Genomic DNA, 18,277 nt, shown 5'->3' with positions numbered 1-18,277 from the left:
TTTTTGTTTGAAGGATTAGTTAGTGGAATGGATTCATCATTGAGAATGCCTCAAATTCTCATAAACTTTGATTATATTTTAAATTCTCAATTGAAACGATTTTATCATTAATAAATAAATTTTCATAAATTTACTAATTTATAGTTTTATAAGCTCCACAAATTTTGATTATTAGTTTATGATTAATATTGATGGGAATTAAGTAGCTAAGGAAATTAAAATATACAAACTTGAGAGACACACATTGGCAAGAGCTGGGTAGGGAAATAAATTATTGGCCCTCAAAAGAGAGAGGAATATAAAGCCGTCACTCATTCTCCAACATTGATCCTCTTATTATTATTATTGTTATTCATCTTCTTCTAATTCACCTAACTAAAGTTTCCATCCATACATCTAAACCCTAACCCTTCACAATCATGTGAATAATTATGTATCTACACACCCTCATTGTTATGGTAGGGGATAGTCATAATGTTATTTTGGAATAATCTCTTCTACGTCACGCGCTGCCCAATGACGTGTACCTTCTAGTATCACATGTGTCGTTCCACCTCATGCTCTCTTCTCTCCGTTGATTTAGGGTTTCAAGAAAATAACATGTTTCTTTCAACAAGTTACCTAAGCTATGTTATTATTTTTTTTTATGTCATTTTCACTTTTCATTACATGTTTCTAGTTACATTTTATCCTTTTAAACGACACCATCATTCAATCACTTCATAATTAAATTAGCTACCTAGGGTTTAGTTAGTTCAATGTAATTAATAACTATGTATGTTAACTTTTACTTGTATATGTTAGGTTAAATAACATTTTCTAGGCCTTAAGTTCGATCATCTTCTAGCTCATAATAATAATAATAATAATAATAATAATAGAAAACCATCAGAATTTATTGTTTTTGATTATCAGTTAATCATTAATATTTAAAATATGAATAAAATATGTTGTTGAATTATTAAATTAAAAAAACTAAATTAAAAAAATTGATTTGATGACTAATTAATGACTAAAAATAATAATTTTTGATAAACCTTTAGTATTTTTTATAATAATAATAGGTTTGCGTGCCTTTACACTAAGATAATATTATGTGAAATTATTATTATTATTATTATTCTATATGTGCTGTTTTTGGAAAAAAATACATGACAGGTTGGTAGGATATTCAGAGAGTTTGGAAGATTCAGTGTTTTTGTATTGTTTTATGCAATTCAGAGACTAGGGATTATGCTTTTCTTCTGCTTTCTTTTTCCATCTTTTGTTTTAGAATGGATTGCGTTTTCTTGTAAGATTTTTTTGTATTTAATTTTTTTTTATTGAGAGATTAAGCATATACATCTTAATTATTGAAAAAAGTTAGGAAAATGAAGGGTTTTTAGTTCCAAATTTCATTATCTGATGTGGCCACAATATTGTGATTATCGACATAACTACAATGTATTCTTATTAGCTTATATAATTTAATCACATCAAAAACACCATAAAGGTGCAAACAATAGGCTTATTTTCCTTTAAGAGAAAATTATTACAGAAGAAGAAAGATTTACACATACAATAAAAATGAAAATATACAAAATTCATCGCTAAAATAAAAATATACACTTTTAGCGACGGATTTAATTTGGATAGTCACTAAAATTAATTACTAATTTAAAAGACATTTTGGTAGTAACATTACAAAAATAAAAGCAGATAATATTGATTCTAAAAGTAAACAACCACAGTTTTTAACAGTTGTAAAATATATTAAATGGTACAAAAACATTTAGCAGCGGTTTTTCTAATATTACAATTGATGTCTTCCAAAGTAAAACTTTGGTGACAGTTAATGTGAATTAATTAATTAAGTTAATTACACACATAATTAAACAACAACAATAATAATAATAATTAATTAACTGTATATCCGACAAGATCAATTGGATGATTAATGACACACAGTTCCTCCTTTTCAGTAACTGTCTATCATCCATACCACAAAACTTCATCATGGGACCCACAAAGTTTCCCTTTCTTGCAATGGCGAAAAAGGTCCATCAACTCCGATTATGAAAACTGAAAAGTGACCAATTTTACAAGTAATCCATCATCCTATGCTAACATCCTTCTTCATTACATTCTCCTTCATTTAATTAAACTAACATAATAAATGTATTATTGTACTATGTTCTTTAATTTCTTCTTTTTCTTTTCCTTTTTCTTTTTTAATTTTTCTTTGTTTGTTTTGTCACACTCATGCACACACACACACAATAAATAGTACTCTCGTGAGGGCTCTATTACTTTCATGGCTAACCCTAATTAATGACCTAAAACAACTAATTATAATTAAAAATAAAAGTGATGATGACAAAATATTTATTATGAATTACGTATGAAATTTGAATTGCTTGAAATTATACTAATAATAAGGCTTAAAATACAATTATTAGAAATCATTGAAATACGTAAACCTACAAATATGAGTTAACTCTAATATATTTTTTTTATGATTAAATAATTGAATAGATCTTTATATAATTAACATGATGTATGATAAAATAGTTGAAGAATGGAGAGAGAGGGACCCAAATTGAGTCATCAACTTCCATATATACTCCCACCTTCAAAATGATCATTTAATTAGATCATACATGTTATGACAAATATCCTTTTTGTCCACATCTATATTATTATTGCCCCTATATGTGCTTGCATATCCTTCTCATCATAGAGAAAATAATAACAGATAATAATTATATTTTGATGAAGAATTACTGTTATAAAAGAAAAAGAAGGATTATTATTAGTCAGCTATCACATTAAATTTTGACGATCAAGTCAGTCTGAAATTCAAAAAATACTAAAATTAAAGTTAAAAAAGATGTCGATAAAAATATAATTTTAATTTAAGCATGTACAATTTTTAAATAGGTCATTTACGCGCGTCGTAAATTATAATAATGAATAAATAAATTAAATAAAAAAATTATTATTTAGGGAAATTTCGTGAATTTTAGATAAGCTAGCTAACATCATATATATGGAAGAAGCTAAGAAGTGGCTCATAATTAGGTCCATATAGTAGGACCTATTATCAAAGACAAATTTGGGTGCCCCACAGCCACGAATCGTTCCAAACTGTTATTCTGTGATGGAAAATGGAACAGATGGGACTTCCATTTTCATGATTGGCATTAAATTCAAATTCTAATTCCAGCTATCACCATGAATTATTTCCCTCTGTGTTTTTCTTAGAACTGTCCATGTTCATCTGGGCTCACGAGTTTAATCAAATGAGTTATTTTAGGTATGACACATGATTCATTTTATTTAAATAGTATATATTAATTATTAAATCAAATAAAATCTTATATATATTGCTTTTCAAGAATTTTGTAGACGTTAATTTATTACTTGAATTTTTTTATTTTTTAAATATTCAATTTAATCCTAAAATTATATTTTGATTTATTTATTTTATTTTTCAATTTAGTCCATTTTCATCAATTTAAGGGGGAAAAAAAGACTAAATTAAATTATGATATAAAATAAATGCACAAAACGTTTCCCTAGCTTGTTAATAAAATGCTACATGTGCTTGTCATCTGAATCTTTGGGATCTTTCATTTTATAATAATTGGAAAGCATGGGACGTATAGAATAGTTATAGTGCTTATGACTGATCTATATATTTCTATTTTATTTTATTTTTTATAATGGGGCCAATGGCTGCTCACTTCTTAACTCATGTAGGGTGGTGATCTGTGATTGGCTCACTAGCATTTTATATAGTGAAATTTTCATAGATGCTTTTAATGTAGTGTAAGAGGTGTTTATTTTAATTTTGATTCGTTCTTCCTTAGCTTGTTTATCATGTTAACTTTGTCGGTTATTGTCAATAATCATTTTATGTATTTGAAAATTTTATTTGACTTTGTCTCGTGCATATTTATTATTTCTTACCATCAAATGACAAAAATTAAAACGGTCCTAAAATTATTTTTTTTCAAAAATTTAAATTAATAAAAAATATATATAATTAATTATATTTTTAATTTTTTTATACAAGAGTCTTTTTAAAATTTATGTAAATTTTTATACGAGTCTTTTTTTTATTTATTTTTATACTGAAATTATTTTTTTTAAAAATAACAAAGATCAATCTTTAAATTTTTAGATTTTAGAAGTTTTAATATTATGTCATAAAACCAATTCTCTTAAATTAATAAAAGATTGGACACGAAAAAAATAGTTATATTTCTGATAGAAACTAAATATATAAAAATTTCACAAAAAACAATTAATTAGTAGTAATTAAGAAATTAGTAAATAATAAAGTAACCTAAATTTTTTATTAAAGAAAAATAAAAAATAATCATTTCATATAGATTATTTGCTCTAATTAGTTGTTAGTATTCTTTTAATGACACACTAGCTACCTTCTTCACAAAACTTATATTTGACAAAGAAACAAACAAAACTTGTTTTGGTTACACAAACAAGAAATCTTTAAGTGAATCAAAGTAAGAGAAATGTTTTTCTCTAAGAGCAAATTAAAAATGTTTCTTTTATAATTTTAATAACCTAGCCAATAAAATAAGCATATAGTCACACTTGTCCTTGATGATGTGGAGCAATTTTTTTATGCACCACAGAGAAAGATTCAACATTTAGAAATAGTTTCTCACTAAAGCACTGGAAAGAAAAAAACGAAAAACGTGATTTTGGGGGGATTTACAAGTAAATTATCTTGATTCAATGTACGCTCTATACTATAAAAAAAATTTTAAAAAATATATGTATAATAAAACATGATTAATTAATTGAAGTGCATGCGAATCTAGAGAACTAATTAGAGTAGGAAAAGTGTCGGACTATTAACAATTAGGTCTCCTTTTTTTTTTTTTATATATTTTTGAGCCAACTTTTTTAAACAAGAAGGAACCAAAGTTGATTAACGAACGTCGTTAACGAAAAGTAGACGAAAATGATTATCAAAATATAGAAACCGAAAAACACGGTTTGGTAAAAAAAAAAATACTCAAATTAAAATATTAGAGAACTTTTACAATCATATATATATAATTATTCATCTATCTTTTTCTATCTGTTTAACTATTTAGAGGAGGAATTTCATAACATAGGATCAGAATTTTTATAATCTAAGGCCGCGTTTATTTCTGAAAATAGGACAAGATAAGATATTGAAAATAAGACATAAAAGACAGAAATACAAAATTTTGTGTTCTTATATCCTGTTTGGTGATAAATTAAAATAAATTATGAAAATTTAATTTATTCTTATTTTTTTTCATTCAAAAATTTTAGGAAAAAATATAATAATAAAAAATATAATTATAAAAAATTGATAAGAATAATAAAAAAAATAAAAATAAATTGTGTTCCTTGTTAGTGTCCCTGTGTCCTTCCTATCAGGATGGACACAAAATATACTAATTCAGTGTCCCTGGACATATTATCTCTATCCATGTCTCTTCTGTCAAACACGATTTTATATCTCTGTATTCCTATCTCAATGTCCTGTCTCTGTCTTTGTAGATAAACGTAATCTAAAAGTCTAGAATTCAATTCTTACTAACCACAAAAAAAAAAATAAAACAAACATCGATATAAAAAATTACACAAACTCAAAAGAAGTTCTTATGTGATAGAAATATACCCAATTATTTATTAGAAATGTATAAATGTCTATAAATAATTATTATGTAGTAGTATATATTATTAATTTAATTTCATTACATTTGTGATAATAAAATTAATGATTCTATCTAATTAAACACAACGATAATTAAATTCAAAGATCACTTGTGGCGGAAGACAATGGGAGAGAAAAAGTAACTTTTTTAATAATACAAATAAAAAGGGGTCTTTTGGAGGGTTTCTATCTCTAATAATTTTTGGCTAGTTTAGGCTTTTGCATATAGGTTTCGGAAAAAATATAAATCATCAATTATTATTTATTTAGTAAATTATAATATTATTATTGTTATTATACTATTAAACAGTTATGTAAGATTTCTTGTAACTTTGGTATTTCTTGAAACTTCCTACCATGTCTAACCAGTTACACAAGCATGGCCCTGGCCTAAAAATATAATTGTATAGTTAAAGAAATTTAATTTTATATGGCAAAGTCTCTTATCTTCAAAACTATATATATAAGGCACCAACCTTTCTGCCATTATACCTTAATATTTCAAATACACAACATAGCAACTACTCTCTCAAATTTAAACCACACACCTCTTTCTCTACCATATACTAAAACTCTCTCTCTCTCTTTCTCTTTCTCTTTCTCAAAAAAAAAAAAATCTTAATTTGATTTCCCTCCATATTCTTCCCAATTTCTCTCTACTTTCTTTTTCTTTAAACACAAGAAAATAAAAATATAATCATGGGTCTTAGAGATATTGGTGCTTCATTGCCACCTGGGTTTCGGTTCTATCCAAGTGATGAAGAATTAGTTCTTCACTATCTTTACAAGAAGATCACAAATGAGGAAGTTCTCAAGGGTACTTTGATGGAAATTGATTTGCACACATGTGAGCCATGGCAGCTTCCTGGTACATACTAATCTAATTATTAATTAATAGTATATATAGTAATATCAATTATAATTACCTTATTATTATTCCTTAATATATCCTTAATTAATTAACCTTTATCCTAATGCATGATGCATGCCTCCTCTTCAATTCCTCCTCCATTTTATACACAACATTAAAGTTATAATCATAAATCATCTTTTTTTTTTTAAATTTCCCATGTTTTATTTGTTGTGGTTTTTTTGTCTTTTGCCTTTGTCTTTTTGATAGAAAATAGACATAGATATTTGGTTCACATTCAGTCACATATATATAGAGCTATAGTCTAATCTAATCTAAACCTTGTCTCCTTATATTAACATGGTGTCCATAGATCTTGAGTTTTGTTTCCTTAAACAAAAAATATGCTAAATAAATATAAGATTTAACATAAAAAGAAAAGCTAGCTAGCATGTTTAGAATAAAGTAGGAGGAAGCAGAAGAGGGAGAGAAAGAAAACTCAAAGCAAAGGGAGAAAGAAACAAGAAGGTGAGGTGTTACTATTAAGTGTAATAATTTATTCAGTTCCTCAATGATTAGGGTAATGGCAACTTCTTCAGGAATACACGGCCAAAATAAAATAATTAATTATTATGTTCTTTATACAATTATTTTATATATAATATTCTTCCACTTGATTTATCTACTTGTGTGTATTATTATTATTATTGCTTTTGTCTTTAATTTGTAAAGTTTGTATGTGATTGAATTCTTTGGCTGTAAAGCGCGTCCAAAACACGTTCCCTTTTTCTTTCTAATAAAATCATTTTAAAGATTGAAATTCGATAAAGGATGTCTTTTGTCTACCTCTTGTAAAGATTCTCTGTTTTTTTTTTTTTAATTTTTCCTTGCACCACTTTATTACACCACTTTAATTTTCAAGCATTCTTTTTTTTTATTATTATTATTTTATTATCTTCTCTTTTAGTAAAATTCAAATTGCAAACAATAATTACTTTTTTTTTGGAATTAATTATTTTTACCTATCCTCTTTCATACTTTATTTTATATACATGAGAATATATATATACACGAAATTATCTGTGTTTAGAATGAAAACAAATCTAATTTACATGCATGGCCTATATATATGTATAACATGAGGTACTTGTCATGTGCAAATATCGTCTCTATTGCATGTTTAGTTTCCACAAATACCAAAACCGTTGACACCAAACCTATTTTGCTGGTCCATATTCATGTCTCTATATATATGAATACTTGTATAGATGCACATGCACTACACATTAGAATTATTTCATTTCTTAATATATATATAATTTATTTTTGGATTTTTGCCCATGATCATTATATGGCCTTATTTAAATTAATTTTAGAAGAGTTGTAGTATGTGTTGTTATATGTGTATGTAGTGTTCACTCTTCTCTTCTTATGAAAATAATATTTAGTTTTATTTATTTTACAAAAAATAATATTACTTGTAGTGTTAAATAACCTCCTAATTTTGTGATATTGATGATTATTAAGATTACCTCAACATCGTGTAATTAAGAGAAACCGGACATTTGTAATTAACAACATATAGGGCCTAGCTAGCTAGAAACTACTAACTATATATATCACAATTCTCTTTCTCTCTCTTGGGATTCAAGTCATCATTCTCACTAATGCATGTCATGCTTGTCACTTCAATTACACGCTTGCTATTATTATTATTATTAAATTTATTATTATTATTATTATTATTATTATTGCTGCATATATATATATATATATATATGCACTATTATTATGAAGTTGACAAAAGTTATTAATTCATTCTCATTTCTCATCAAGCAACAAATATTGATTGTTAAAGAGTATGCAATTATTTTACCTATATATATATATATATATATATATATATATATATATATATATATTATTTCAGTAACTCTCAATTACTTTTCTCGAACATGGCTTAGTATCTAAGTGATTTTGACTAGTTAACTTTAATATATAATTTTGTTTTTACAATATATAATCAACTATAGATTGTGCCATGAAATTTATTCTTTTTAAAATAAAGAAGCACATAAATTGTTATAATACGCCTCTATCATATATAAGAGTCTCTTTTTTTTGGATTTGTGTAAAATTTTATGCAAGGTTTATTCTTTTTTTATTAGTTTTATACTAAAATTATTATTTTTTTGTCAAGAAAAATCGAACTCTAAATATTTAGATTATAGAAATTTGATATCATGTCGTAAAATTATTTTTTTTCAAAAATTTAAATTAATAAAAAATATACAAGTAATTATATTTATATCTATTTTTAGTTTTTTTTTTTAATCTAAATTAACTGATTTTCAAATTTTGAAAACGGTAAAAGGGATAAAAGCAGAGAGAGAATTTCTTTTTTTAAAAAAGATCATTACAACACAATCACAAATATGTGGCAAACACATTGAAACTTCAAAAGTGCCATTGTTTAGGTCATGTTTATCTGATGGGGATTGGAAACTTGAAAATTGCAAGGTCATTGATGAACAAGATGACATACATGAAAGTGATTTCACACACAAGACCTAATTATTACTGAGATAGTGAGATGATCATAATTATATTCACATGGAAACAATTAATTCTACAATACGATAACTAATGTATAGTATCTATCAAATTATCTATATAAAGTATGTATCTTCTTGTGGAAAATATTTCTTTCTTCATCTAAATTAAATTATCTATGTATGTATGACTTCATTATATATGTGCATATTTATTTTTTATCATCAATATTTAAATTTTTATGTATAATTTACAGTCTTACACATAAGAGCATCTTTTATGATTTTATTCTATATATTATACCTATCTGTCTATCTTTTTTGTATGTTAATCTTTATCATTGATTATTAAAACCTTTTCTGAATCCCCTATTTAATTTTACTGTTGAGATATTCAATCATGAAAATCACCTATGCATGACAAAATCGTATGGAATTTGCATTAAAAAAAAAAACTCTATTAATTACCTTATGAATTGTCTTGTCGAATTCATATATTTTAATTTTGTCCAATATCCTAAATTCATACATATCTTTTTATCAGTATATATATAATATATATACGAGATTTCGACAAAAAATTTTTCGTATGATCTTATCTGATAATAAATATATATATATATATTAATTTAAAGAAAAATGCCATTTTTTATTTTTGATAATTTAACTGAAGAATAAAATAGTCTTTTACAGTGTAAAATTTTTCATTCGATCTATAGACTTAACGATTTTTGACCATTAATTAAAAATTGATTAAAAATTTTATAGTTGTAAAAAAGTTTTTAATCTTTAAAGCAAATGATTAAGAAGTGGAAATAATATTTAGTTTAATTTAAATAAAATATAAGATTTCTCTTTCGTGATACCTACCTTACTTAAGTGATGTTGCTGTCCACATATGCTAGAACCATAAACTGACCCATCATATGTAATGTATTTTCATGCATGCGTACTCTACACACAGAGGTGGCTAAGCTCAATGCAAATGAATGGTACTTCTTCAGCTTCCGTGACCGCAAATACGCCACCGGCTTTCGCACCAATCGCGCCACGACATCTGGCTACTGGAAAGCGACCGGCAAGGATCGTACGGTTCTCGATCCCCTCACCCGCGAGGTCGTAGGGATGCGGAAGACCTTGGTGTTCTACAAGAATAGAGCCCCAAATGGCATCAAAACTGGTTGGATCATGCATGAGTTTCGCTTGGAGACCCCACACATGCCACCTAAGGTTAACTCATTTTTCTCACACTCAAATTTCAATTTTTTCGCTCTCGTTTAATTACATCTATTTTTTTAAATGATTATTTATGTAGTTAAAGTAAAAAATAATTATTTTTTTAATATAATAGTATGTAATTAGATTTATATGTAAATTTGATTTATGTTGATTGTACATTAAAAATTAAATTTAAAAATATTTATAAATATTTTCAAAGGTGCATATAGGTATCATGATTAATTGATTATGATATGGTTTACACGCTTACTTAATAATAGTAATGGCCACTACTATATTGGGAGTGTACGGTCTATGATAAATGGGGAATGAGATTAGGGTATGGTGGAGAGAAGGATCTTAATTAGTTTCAATATGTTCCCACGTAAGAGATATATGTTAAAGCTTATGATTGTGATTTCATTTATATCTTAATGAAACCTTTAGATGAAATGACTAATATCCGATGATAAGATTTTTTTTTTAAAGAAACATATTAGGCACTTAAGTTAGGCATGTATTTAACTAATTTGTTTGCTAATACAAATTTGTTTTTAGGAGTTAAGTGTTTACATACTAATAATATGAAAAAAATTATAAGAAAAGAAATAGTTGCATTGTCAATCACTAAAATTATAAAAAGTGTGTTAAATTAATATAATAACAACTATACATTCTGATTTCTTATTTTCTTGTAATTTATGGATTCAAAATGTAAAACTCTTAATACATTCTCAACGACTTATAAAACATGATCTCTTATTTTTAATAATAAACGGGTTTATATATAACACCATAAAAATATGGAAAGAACTTGACCTGTATTTCATCCTAAAGTGACAACCTTGTAGATAATTGAAAACAACTTTGATTTCTGGTTGGAAAGTTGAAAACTTAATTAGCCTATGTCATGTAAAAGATTAGGTAGAATCTAATGTCTTTTCTCCATGTGAACGTTTGAGTTAGGATCATATTTGGCTTCTGCATCGATCATTTAGATTATTGAGATAAAAAGGGAACCAGCATGCGTCTGTGACAACTTATATATATTAATATAAGGATGTTACGGTGACTATAATATTTTAAAAAATACTACTAAAATTAAAATAATATTTTTTTTTATTATTAAATAATAATTTTAAAAAAAATATTACTTAAAAAATATTACTAAAATAAAAAATATCATAATTAATATAGAATATTCATATATATTAGAATATATATATGCGCCAATGAAATTTGTTTCCAGCTATGCATGCATTGCTATGAGTGTTTGAGTTGGATGGAACAGAATAATTTCATTATGGGAAAGAAAAAGAAATTGGTTTCGTTTGACGCGTATTTTTGGTGTGAGGATAAAGTTCCTTTAAGTCCTAAACTTTGGTTTCACATTTATTTTTGCTAATTAGGTCATCTATTTATTTACTGTGTTTTTATTTATTTATTCATTTATGAATTTAATTTGTATATACAACAAATATAAAAAAAAATTATCCATACCTACCAATTTTAAAAGTCTTGTTATTACAATAACTGGACCACAACTTAAAAACTCATTTAACTTTTAGAAAAAGAATTTTCATTACACATATGAATTAATTAATTAATTAAATTTATTTGGTGATTACACAGGAGGATTGGGTTTTATGTAGAGTGTTTCACAAGGGCAAAACAGACAATAGTGCCAAACTAAGCCCACAATTCATGTATGAGGCCACACCTTCATCCCTAACTTTGGCTTCATCATCATCATCCCCACCAACAAACCAAACAAATTGCAACAATTTGCATGTTATTGGGTATAACCAACTTCCCAATTTCTCATCATCATCATCACCAATGCCAATCCACCATAATCACCATCATCATCATCATCAAAACCAAAACGGTTCTTCCTCTTTGATGAATCTCCTTCAATTTTCCACTAAGGAAAATAGTACCATTACTCAACTAAGTCCCAAAGGTGGCGGTGGCGGTGGCGGTGACGGCGGCGGCTATGGGTTCATGTGGGACATGGATCTTGAGGAAAATAGCTTCCATGATGGTGGGGTTATTGCATCAAACTTGAACGACATGAGATTTGAGGTTGATAATAACACTATGGTTATGTTGTAGAAATTTAAGTCTAGTGTGTGTATATATATGGTATATATATATTTATATATCCTATATTATAAAGTTGAGGGAATTTGTTGATTTGTGGTGTAATGATGGGTGTTTGGCTCAAAACGGGGCAAGTCACGTGCTTGATTATTGTTACATGGTTTGTGGTATAATTAGGGTTGTTAAATAGTCTTTTCTATTTTTATTATTTACTCTATTTTTTATTAATATTCTTATTTGGAAGAAGGGGGGGGGGGGGGTTTATATATACACATTAGCCTTTGTAGAGGGAATTGAATGTTCCTTTAGTTATCATGTACAATTTGTTAATTTATGATTATTAGTGTCATCATCAACAATTAGTCACTGACTCTATTATTGTATTATTTTATATTTATATAAAAATTGTTCCTTATTGTCACGTTTTATGTGTTCATAGATAAACTTGTGTTTTTCATTCTCCTTTATATCTAAAATATGATATTGACTATCATTTATAGAAATTAAAGAAGAGACAATGCATCAAAGATCAAATATCCTATAAATTAAATTCTCAGTTTGGGTTGGGCTTTTATTTTTCTACTTCATTTAATATTTTGTTCTAGAATTTTATAAAAACGAAAGAAAAAATAAAAAGTAGAATTTTATTATTTTTATTAGGATTAATTATTCTATTGGTCCCTATAATTTCGCAAAATTTTTAATTAGATCCCTATACTTTTTTTCTTTTTAATTGAGTCATTGCACCAAATTTTTTTTAATCGAGTCCCTACACTTTTTTTCCTTTGATTTGAGTCTCTATACCAATGTTTTTTTTAGTTGAATCCCTATACAATTAAGCCAATTACTATCAAAAGGGACCTAATTGAAAAAAAAAATTGGTCCAGAGACCCAATTAAAAGAAAAAAAAGTATAAGGACCTAATTAAAAATTTCACAAAATTATAAATACCAACAAAATAATTAAACCTTTTTATTATTCTTTTTACAAAACCTTAAAAATATGAAAATATTAAAAGTAAATAATAAATACGCAAATTAAACTCCCAATGATAATGATAAGATACATTTAGTCACCAAAAAATGATAACATACATTTTTATTATAAAAAATGCTATTTGTATATTAGAATTAATCACTAAAATCAGCCATCCATATATTTATGTATAAATATATGTGTGATTTAATTTATTTTTAATTTATATCTATATTCTAATATGTATTTTATATTAGTGACTGATTTTAATGTACAAGTAACATAATCCTTTCAGTATTCATTCAAAAACTAAAACCAAAAGCTAAAAACTCTAACTGAATTCTCTCTCTTTATTTTTAATGTTATTGACCTTCAATAGTAGTGGAAATGAACTCAAGAATAATTCGTTCCAGATTCAAATTAAAGCCTTTATTCTAAGGATATTTCATAACACAAACAGACTTTAATTTTGGATCAATAGGGTTCTTAATTATTAAATAAGCAATAATAGGTTCATTATACGATAATATATTGGATTAGAGCTGACACCAATCATAGATACTCAAAATATTAAAAGTTTTGGATTAAGTGGTTGAGCCTTCTTGTTTAATTGTTTTATTATTTAATTTGTAAATTTAAATATTTCTTGATTTTACTCCTCCTAACTGTTTGAAGCCCAAGCAATTATAGGAAATACGTCTGATGCCACCAATTTAGAAATTCACAGTTAGCTTGTGATCGATCGATTTAGTGGCCGACTATTAAAGTAGCCAATAATAATAATAATAATAATAATAATAATAATAATAATAATAATAATAAACCTTAAAATTATGGTGATGACTAAACAGGTCACAAGTTCATCAGCATACTTAATTCAATGCCCAAATTTTAAAATTATTTTTTAAAAAGAAAAATCAATCACTGAATTTATATAGATTATTGGATTGCACGTCTCAAAAACTCAATAGATGGGAAGTCAATACCTTGTTCTTGGCCGAATGGATTACATTACTCAATCAGCCTTAACAGCAGTACCTTTTGATCTGATATAAATAACCAACACTACAAAAAAATGTTGAGTACTGTCGAATTCAGCATCGTAGAATAATTGTGATTTTACCGCATTACAAAAAAAATGCTAAATACCATCGAATTTACTATTAGATTTATCAAATAAATCCGACAATAATTAATTTTCTGTTGGATTTACCATTGTCCTAGAATTGACAGTATAAATGGCATTAGAAACTATCTATTGGTGGATTATTTTTGTCCGATGCTAATTATCGGCGGATTTTACGTCGATTTTTAAAATAGATTTGTCGAGACTGAATTGATGATTACCGTCAGATTAACCCGACGGTAACTTTGGCGCCATCTGACGTGTTTAGGCGCCAAGTTACCATCGAATTTTTTCACTGGTAAATCTATCGGTAGTATTTTTATTTTTATTTTCTTTTTGGGTACAGTTAAGTCACAATTAATAGTTAAATTAAAAGTCTTGTTAATGAAATTGCTAACACCAATTTAAAATTACCTGAAATTAACAAATTATTTTATTAAAAATAAATGGTCTTAATATAATAAAATGTCATAGAAGTAGAACACAATTAATAGACATAAAAAAATAAATTCCTAAATCCGATAGATCCTAGTAATTGTTGTCGTCGTCGTCAAGGTCCTTCTGCTGAGGCGGCGGAGTAGGTGCTGACATCGGTGCCTCACCAGCGGCGTTGCCACTGAAACGCTGCCTCCAGCGCGCATCTGCTGGTTGTACACCTCTATCTACTCTCACAAACGATTTAGCTGCTCCATCTTCTTCGTCAGGTTCGAGCTGACGGCAACGGGTCCTCCCACGCTTGCAAGAAGGTCGTTGTACCTCTGCTCAGATTGTTCCGCTTGTTGGTGAAACTCTTGTGTCAGCTTCTGCACCTCCTCCCTCAAGTCAATAACTTCCTGGGAATCGGCAGGACTAGTGGCAAAGGTAGAGGCAGATCAAGCCGCCAACATGAAGGAGGGGAGGCCACTGGTAAAGAACGACCACAACTCGAAGCGGCGATTTTTGTGGGGTTCAGAGGCGGTCTGGCGCCAAACCTTATTAGGATCTACCACTGAGGTCTCATAGCCGGTTTTGTTGTTCCCACTAGGCGGCTGAGACTGTTGGATCACGGCCTCCAATCTCTATGTGTAATCCTCCTGTGTCGTTGTGATTAGGATAACAGTTAATTGGCTTTAAACCAAATAAATTTAAAATTTAGGATTAATTTAAACTCACATAATGGGTCGTAGACCGCTCGTCAACAAAAGTTTGCACCAAACAATAATGTTTGCACACAGGAAATCTTCGAGGTCATTAAGTCAATATATGACAACCTGTGGCTGAGGTACACGACGATCTCGACTGAAACCAAAGAGCGGTAGTTTCAGAAGTGGGCTGTAAGATAATCCTTACCTGAATTAGTTATTTAATTTGTTGATTTATTTTATTGGTTAATATAATTTGTATTCTAAGTTGTTGGATCGTGAGGCGACACTGGCGGAGACCTTCAAGTATACCCATATTTTGAAGGCCAACAAGGAGAGATTTGTTAACGAGTGTAAGACCTATAACTTTTGAAAAGTTTTATAATGAACTAATTTCAAATCATTTATTTATTAACAGTTTTAATTTCAGAAATTATTTTATTAAACGCAATTAAAGCAAGTTTTGATTAATTAAATTTGAAATAAATTAAAGTTTTATCCAACTTTATAATTATTGAGTATTTTTCTATTTACAATTTAAAGTTTTAGAAATTAGAAAATGATGAGGTTTGACTATTTAAATTAGAAATTTTATCTAATTTTATAATTATTAAATTATTTTTTAAATTTAAATTATAAAGTTAGTAGTTGTAAAATAATAAGGATTTTATATTATTCGATTTAAATAATTTATATTTTTATAATTTAATACTTTAAATTTTAGGAATAAAAAAAAATTAATTATATTACCCTATAATTTCAATTAGAGTATTTGATTTTAAAATAATTAGTATTTTGATACAGAAATAATATTTTAAAGTAATTTTAGAAATTTAATTAGATTTCAAATTAAACCCAAAATCTTCAAATTAAAATTTCAATCCTAAAACAACACAACACTCTCTCACACACTCCCTAAGCTAAACCCTAACCCCCAAGCCACGATCGGAGAAGTAAAAAGAAAAGAAAGAAAGAAAGAAAGAAAGAAAGAAAGAAAGAAAGAAAGGAAAAGAGGGAGGGGGCTCCGGGAAGAGAAGGAAAGGGGAAGAGGAAAAACGGTGCCAGCGGACGTCATTGCCGCCATGCCACCGTGTTGCACAGAGGAAGGAGAGAGCATGAAGAGCAGAGGAAAGAGAGAGGAAGAAGGCGCGTGAGGGAGCTCAGTCGCGAAGAGAGGAGATGCACATCTGACCCGTCGCGGCAAAACCACCGTCGTGTCCGAGCCGAAGAGAGAGGGAGTGTGGAGTCAGCGTTGCGCAGAGAGGAACGCGAAGCAAGAACCGCGCTGCTGTCGTCGGGCTCGCCGTCGTCTAGTGCCACCATCGCATCATCGTCGCTGAATGTTGTCGCCGCCGCCGTCGTTGACGAGCCCAGCCGCCGCCGTTGCGTGCTCCATCACCACTGCTGGAGGTCTGCCTCCGATCTGAGCTGGGAGAGAGGAAACGCGAACGGAAGAGAAGACGGGTAGCCACCACCACTGCTGCTGAATCGCCAGAGCTGTTGCCGTCACTGGGATTCACTGCTGGTAAGGGTTTTGTGTTTGTTTTTTGTTCTTTTGAATTCCAGAAATTTTACCGTCACTGCGTGGTTGTTACAGTCGTCGTCACTGGAGTTTGGGTTGGCTGTCGAAGCTGCCTCCAAATTAGTTCAAAGACCGTTGCTGCTTCGTTCTCTTGTTACAGAAAGTATCTCTGTCTCAGAATCCTCGCCGTTAGTATTCCATTATATGTTTTAAGATTTTCACGATATTAATGTTTTAGGATTTAGTAACCGAGGTTACATGTTTCAATTAAAGTTGTATCTGCTTTTGCGAAAGTGAGTCTGGCTGTAAGAATGCCGATGATTTTGGTCCGAAAAAAAAGGTTTTTTTGATGCGTTTAGTTTTTGGGTTCAACTTGTCGAGGTAGAAATTTTTCTAAAAACTCAATTTTTAAAATTTAGAATTGTTATAAATGGTTATTATTGTGAATAATACATTTTGGTGATTATGCAAGTTTTATGAATTGTCTGGCTTGAATTGGATTAATATGATTGTTTGTTAATTGAATTATTGTTTGGTTTTGTTAAACGGGCAGTTGCTGAATTGTTTTGTTACAGTATTGGAAATGAGATTGATTTGTTGAAAATGATTTGATTTTGGATCGGTTTAATTTGGAGATGGTTTAGTTAAGACCTAAAAAGGGTGGTAAAGTCTGAATTTTAGGAGAGATGCTGGCGAAATTTTGTTATAAAATTTAAGGTTTTGATTGAAAAGTTATTTAGAAATAGATTGGATTTGAGGAATTCTATTATTTGATTTTTGATTTATTTGAAAAATAGTTATGTTTTGAAATTAATTCATTTAAGAAAAGTATATGTTTTGAGGTCGATTTAGTAAAAAAAGAATTATACTATTTTGAGTTCGATTTATTTATTTTACGATTTTAAATTATTTAAGAAAAGTATTATATTTTAAGGTTGATTTAAATATGAAAAGGGCTCATATTTTCAATTTGACTTAAGAATTTCATTCGAAGAAATTTTAGTGAATTTAAGAGAAATTGGACTTTGATTGAATAATTCCGCTTGCGACGTTTTGAAAGAGTCAAAGAATTGGTCTTAAGAGTGAACCTGAAAGTGGTTTTGATT

General features: G+C 28.3%; 1 protein-coding gene across 1 annotated transcript; it reads left to right on the top strand.

The window, feature by feature from the left end:
• Nucleotides 1-6,220: 6,220 nt before the first annotated feature.
• LOC130961695 (protein CUP-SHAPED COTYLEDON 3-like) lies at nucleotides 6,221-12,624 on the top strand. The gene is made up of 3 exons (XM_057887677.1): nucleotides 6,221-6,572; nucleotides 10,071-10,336; nucleotides 11,957-12,624. Exons 1-3 carry the CDS (start codon nucleotides 6,404-6,406, stop codon nucleotides 12,437-12,439), a joined length of 918 nt encoding a protein of 305 aa, XP_057743660.1. The 5' UTR covers nucleotides 6,221-6,403; the 3' UTR covers nucleotides 12,440-12,624.
• Nucleotides 12,625-18,277: the final 5,653 nt, after the last annotated feature.

Source organism: Arachis stenosperma, chromosome 2 (genome assembly GCF_014773155.1).
Source record: "Arachis stenosperma cultivar V10309 chromosome 2, arast.V10309.gnm1.PFL2, whole genome shotgun sequence".
NCBI classification, from domain to species: domain Eukaryota; kingdom Viridiplantae; phylum Streptophyta; class Magnoliopsida; order Fabales; family Fabaceae; genus Arachis; species Arachis stenosperma.
The sequence above is the reverse complement of the archived record's forward strand: the minus strand, read 5'-3'. Positions and strand labels throughout refer to the sequence as shown.

What these genes read in the sequence shown, in the direction of transcription:
- LOC130961695 (XM_057887677.1), top strand. Translation starts at nt 6,404, where the DNA reads ATGGGTCTTAGAGATATTGGTGCTTCATTGCCACCTGGGTTTCGGTTC. An exon ending in TGAGCCATGGCAGCTTCCTG is followed by an intron (nt 6,573 to 10,070) that starts GTACATACTAAT and finishes CTCTACACACAG; the next exon opens with AGGTGGCTAAGCTCAATGCA. An exon ending in CCCCACACATGCCACCTAAG is followed by an intron (nt 10,337 to 11,956) that starts GTTAACTCATTT and finishes GTGATTACACAG; the next exon opens with GAGGATTGGGTTTTATGTAG.